The 5,275-nt window shown below is 34.5% G+C and overlaps 1 protein-coding gene across 1 annotated transcript; it reads right to left on the reverse strand.

Moving 5' to 3' along the window:
* Positions 1–471: 471 nt before the first annotated feature.
* On the reverse strand, positions 472–1,992 carry LOC147409959 (lignin-forming anionic peroxidase-like). The gene is made up of 3 exons (XM_086460101.1): positions 1,710–1,992; positions 1,261–1,618; positions 472–987 (listed from the first exon to the last, which is right to left on the reverse strand). Exons 1-3 carry the CDS (start codon positions 1,941–1,943, stop codon positions 599–601), a joined length of 981 nt encoding a protein of 326 aa, XP_086316227.1. The 5' UTR covers positions 1,944–1,992; the 3' UTR covers positions 472–598.
* Between the last annotated feature and the right edge of the window lie 3,283 nt (positions 1,993–5,275).

Below are 5,275 nucleotides of genomic sequence, written 5' to 3' on the forward strand. Positions count from 1 at the left end.
TATCCTAAATTAATTATTTCTAATTTTAAACTTGATACTAAGATGTTATATTTTTTAAAAAGTAAAAATTGTACTCCTTTGATTTTGGAATTCTATGTGATAATGTCATGAATAATCCTGAAGCGACCTCAAGATAAATCTTCTTAGATTTGATTGGAAAACACAGATGAAATATATATTGGAAAAGAGCTTGATCCAGCTGTTGAAAAAGGACAGCTACTGAACTATCAAATTAAATTAAAATTCAACCATGAAAATTAACTGTTTTTTGTCTTTTTACTAAAAGATCTTAGAATTTTATCTTATCCAACCCTGTGGTATCATATCATGCATTTGGATGCCACAGGTTAATAAAATCGGAAAACTTTCTTGGTAAGGAAATTGTTTTTCATGTAAAGAGATAATCTATTAATCACACTTGAAATTAATAAAAGAATAAATGATTACAATATAAAATAAGAAGAAAATTATACATTAGAAAAAAATTCTACTGTGGTGTTGCTAAGCTCATGTGACTTCCAGATAAACTCACAATACTACGACACTTATTAAAAGTAATAAATAACAAATACTTTTGTATGGAAAATTGGGACATTCTTCAGTTGGGAACACTACATATCCTCCTTATCTGACCAGATTGTCCGGTTAGAGGATCGATATCTCCCATCTTTACCATACTAATAGCAAAATCTGAGTAGAAAGCATCACGGTTTCTACTATACTCATTAACCAAGCTGTCAGTTGATCCACCATTAAAGAGAACTTGGTCTGAATGAAGGAGGCCCTTTCTTTGAACTAGATTCTTGTAGTAGTTGTTGTCAAAAGAGTTTGGAGTCACTAAATCAAGAGGAGCCAAATTTCCATTCCCTCCGCTGGCAGGACAATTACGTCTACGGGTGCTCCGGAAGCCAGCATCAATGTTGGTGTCATTGTTGTATAACCTGCCACGGAAAGTGACACACGCTGCTTGACCTATCGTATGTGCGCCTGTCATTTTTGTAGGTATCAGTATAAGTTCAAGTTTAATTAGCAAAATATATACAAGAAGAATAATCATAAAATACCACTAACAGATTCTAGACGATACAATATATTAGGAAAATTGATTTTTAGTCTATGGGGAGGATTCCACTTTGATCGAGCTTAAACAGTTTAAATTGACACATATTTAATTTATAGTTTGATACAAAGTTCTATATATATAAATCAAATTTGCACTTGTGTTCATGTGAGGAAGAATTGTGAAAAGCGTGTTCTAACCTGAGAGTGCTACCATATCTCTTTCATTGAGACCCTTACGTCTGAACGTGTCTAGGAGTTGAGCGAGGCTGTTTGTAGAAAATGGAAGATCTGTTTCTGCTTGGGTTTTACTTGCAGAAGTTGAATCTCTTCTTCCAAGCTTGACTGTCCATGTTGGTCCACCCACAGCAACAGAAGCGTCTCTTGCTGCAACAGCAAGTATATCGGCGCAAGATACCAATCCTGGACAAACATTCTCCACTCTAGATTTTACATCATCAATGACTTCGAAACCTCTCACAGATCTGTTATTCTGAAGGACACCCTTCTCACCAGTGAAAGAAGGAGAATCATCAAGCAAGAGCGATGCATCACAACCCTACAAGACAAGGATATCCAAGATTTAGAACATAATCTTCCTCAAAACAATCATTTTGGTTTTGAAGAAACAAAATTACTACTAATAGTACCTGAACAAAACAGTCGTGGAAATGAAGGCGAATAAGAGATGCTGCCATGCGTCGCTCACGTGAGATTGCTGTCCTAACCGCAGCTCGGATGGTAGTGAGTGCATCTGGGCAACTAGTATCGTAAAAGGTAGAGGATAATTGTGCTTCACATGGCATGTTCATTACCAGCAACAGCATCATACCAACAAAACTAGCAAGGGAAACACTAGAAAATTTGATTGGACTCATCATCATAAGTGCCAGTTGTGTGGGTGTGTCAGTGAGAGAGAGAGAGAGAGAGATCAAAAGATGTTTAAAGGAATGAATGAATGGGTGGGTGTGATTCGTTCATTATATATATTGGGCATTGTTGTTCAACACGTTGTAACGTTTATTCAATATAGACGGCTATCTATTCATGGAATTGTTCTCCAGCGCAGCTATATACATGACGAGACCGATTCTAAGATTTATCTTTGATTTCATCAAAACCATGCATTCAAATGCAAGATGTTTTACGTGGGCTTCGCTGAGCCGTGCTGGAGTGATTTGAAAAATCACATCGATTCACACTTTGCTGACGTGGAGTCCTTGGAGATGTATATGATATCATAGATGCTTTTCACTCGTATCTCAATGAAAAGCATCTATGATTCCATACAAACATTCATGTCAGCCAAGTTTGAATGGATGTGAGTTTGAATGTCACCCCAATATTATCCTAACTGAAGCCAGTTTTCTTTTATTTTGTCCATTATATGCTGGTCAAAACAATGTTTTAAAAGTCGTTTCCACCCAAATGTCCATGGAACATATGTATGTATTACCCATACAAGTGTTCCATTCCTAATCCAAGTCAGATAGCACCCAATTTTATGCCGCATGGCATTTGTTAGGACACCGTATGGATATGTGGTCCATCCCTTGGTGAACAAACGGATTAAAAATCAGTGTTTGATAATTTTATATCCACTAGCTCTAATCTCTTGAAAATGAATTTAAATCCAACGATTAGAAATAATTTTTAAGCCAATGATATTATCAATGGATCCACATCACCAATCAAACTAATCTTCTACATGTCGATTAACCAAGGGATGGACGGCATATTGATACGGTCATTGGGTCACCAAAAATGCCACATGGCATAAAATGGGTGTCACATGACCTTGGTTAAGAACAGGACACTTGATTGGATCCTCACTCTTCAATTAAGTACGTTCCTTCTCACTTATAGACGAGAGTGAGTTATCTTGCAAAAGTCAAATCCTCTTTTGACAAGATAAATCTTTTAATTTGATTTACAATTATTAATTCATATATATATATAATTAAAGACATTTAGCATAAAAATTTCATAGGTTTATGGCAATGACAAAAAACGACTACTTTTTTTCTCTAGTGTTGATTTTTTAACTCAACTTGACAGGCAACTTAAAAACTCACTGACGTGGCAAATGCAAGAATCGTATATTTTTTTAGTTGACCATGTTTTATGGGGATGTTTAGTTGTGTATCCCGAGGGTAGAAAATCTACGATTTTTGCAGGTACACGTTAATTGTGTAGACACCCCATTTGATCAAATAAACTCGAGGGTTCAATTGAATCTAATGGTGAGGATAATTCGAGAGAATTTTAATCAAACAAGTGGGGTCCACTTAAGCAACTCAAACTAAGTCAGTAAAATAACAATTAAATCAAGTTTTGCTCTGTCATTTTTGTTCTGACCTTCCTTCATGCAGTGCACATGTATATTTTGCACTAGCCCTTGTTTGCACATATCCAACGTAAACTTGCTCCGGTCGTTCCTTTTATAGAGCCAATTTAGTTGGACAGTTATTCAGTCCATGCATGCACGAGATCTCATCCAACAAATGACCTCCCAAGCCCTCTTAACTTAGATTTCCCTCAACTAAATCCTTCTTAAATTCCTTAATTCCCATGTGTTAACATTGCATCCATTTCGTAACCAAGGATTTTTTTGGTAATCTCCATTGTCCTTTAAACTTGACTCACAGTCTTTTTTGGTTCCCATTGAAGGTGAATCATCTCTCTAATCCAATTTTATTGAAACTCATTAGAGATAGTTCACACCTATACCTATCTAACCTTCTTCAAGAACCAAGTGAATTCCATGGCATTCTATGCTAATTGACTCAATTCATGAACCTATGACCATTCTATCCTACCTAAAGAAATCTCTAGACACTACAAAATATGAAAGTATGGGAGGCGATTTTAAACCACCTCCGATAACATGAAAACCTTCCAACAGATATAATGGCGATTTGTTCATATGCCTACCATAACAGTGTCACCAAAAAAATTTAGTGGCCTAGTAGCAGCTGTTACAAAACCTCTTCTAATTCAAGCGATTTAATGATTGTTTTAAAACCACCTCTAATCCATGTGATTTAACAATGGTTCTCTACCATTAATGACGGTTGTTTGCAAGATGCTTGTAATACTTTTAGAGGTGGTTTATAATCACCTCTAATTATGTTTTTAAAATTAAAAAGATAAAGAATACTCAACGGCTGAAAACTGCCCCTAATCTCGTTTTATTTTTAAAAAATAAATCTTATTTCAGGCGGTTCAAAACCTCTCCTAATGTTGTTAATTTTTTTAATAAATTTTCGTTTCAAAATGATACCAGCACATATATAAAGAAAGAGAGTTGCTATTGGCACCCCAAATTTCACTTATCACACTTCAATTTCTTAAGAAAACTGCACATATAAAGAAACAAATGTTATTGGCACCCCACATTTTACTTATTACACTTCAATTTCTTTAATTAATTATCACACCATAATTAAAATAAAATACACCATTCACAATACAAAATATTATCTCACTCTATTTAAACAATTTTAGTAGCTAATTGTAGATAACTACACTATTTCAACCAAACAAGTTTTTGATTTTCACAGCAAAAACATATAAAAGAAATAATATCCAATAAGAAAAAACAATTATTAATACCACCTCAACCTAAAATCCCAAACCATTTACCTCAAAATCCTAAGGATCTTTACTTTCACCTAAATACAAGCTATTTAGCATAAGTGAGGTTAGTATAGTCTCCATGATTCCAATCATTATTTGTGCCTGAAGAAACATTTGAAAATATTTATAAAAAAATGTTTTAATTCTCTCTTAATATCTGGAAAAATATGAAACCTGAAAAATAATTGAATTGTTACTTGGAATAAAAAATAGAGTTCAATATCAAGAAAATATCAATGCATATCTGAAAGATAATTTATTAAGAAGTTAAGAACTTCTCAAAATGAAGAATTCCGTGGGCCTCATTTGACCTATGCAAAGCAGCCAATGCTACTGCACAAATTGAACAAAAAGGCACCCAAAATAAGTTGTAAGAAAATAGAAAATATACTTCAATACACAATAACCGAAAAAATGAAAGCAGTAAGAATATAAAACTAAGAAGAACCCACCATTCTACAACTCCACAATCACCATTCTAGACAAGTACAAACACAGGTGACACATGTTGAGCCCTTTGGCCAGTTCAACCTAACCCTTCTCACATACTTTTTAGCGTGCCAGCTGGATAAACAGA

Source organism: Akebia trifoliata, chromosome 2 (assembly GCF_017979445.1).
Source record: "Akebia trifoliata isolate Shusen 1 chromosome 2, ASM1797944v1, whole genome shotgun sequence".
Lineage (NCBI taxonomy): Eukaryota > Viridiplantae > Streptophyta > Magnoliopsida > Ranunculales > Lardizabalaceae > Akebia > Akebia trifoliata.

Excerpts from the sequence above, each read along its gene's own strand:
- LOC147409959 (XM_086460101.1), bottom strand. The coding sequence starts at position 1,943 with ATGATGATGAGTCCAATCAAATTTTCTAGTGTTTCCCTTGCTAGTTTT. Across the intron at positions 1,619-1,709 it reads TCCACGACTGTTTTGTTCAG|GGTTGTGATGCATCGCTCTT; the intron begins GTACTATTAGTA and ends CTTGTCTTGTAG. Across the intron at positions 988-1,260 it reads AGATATGGTAGCACTCTCAG|GCGCACATACGATAGGTCAA; the intron begins GTTAGAACACGC and ends CAAAAATGACAG.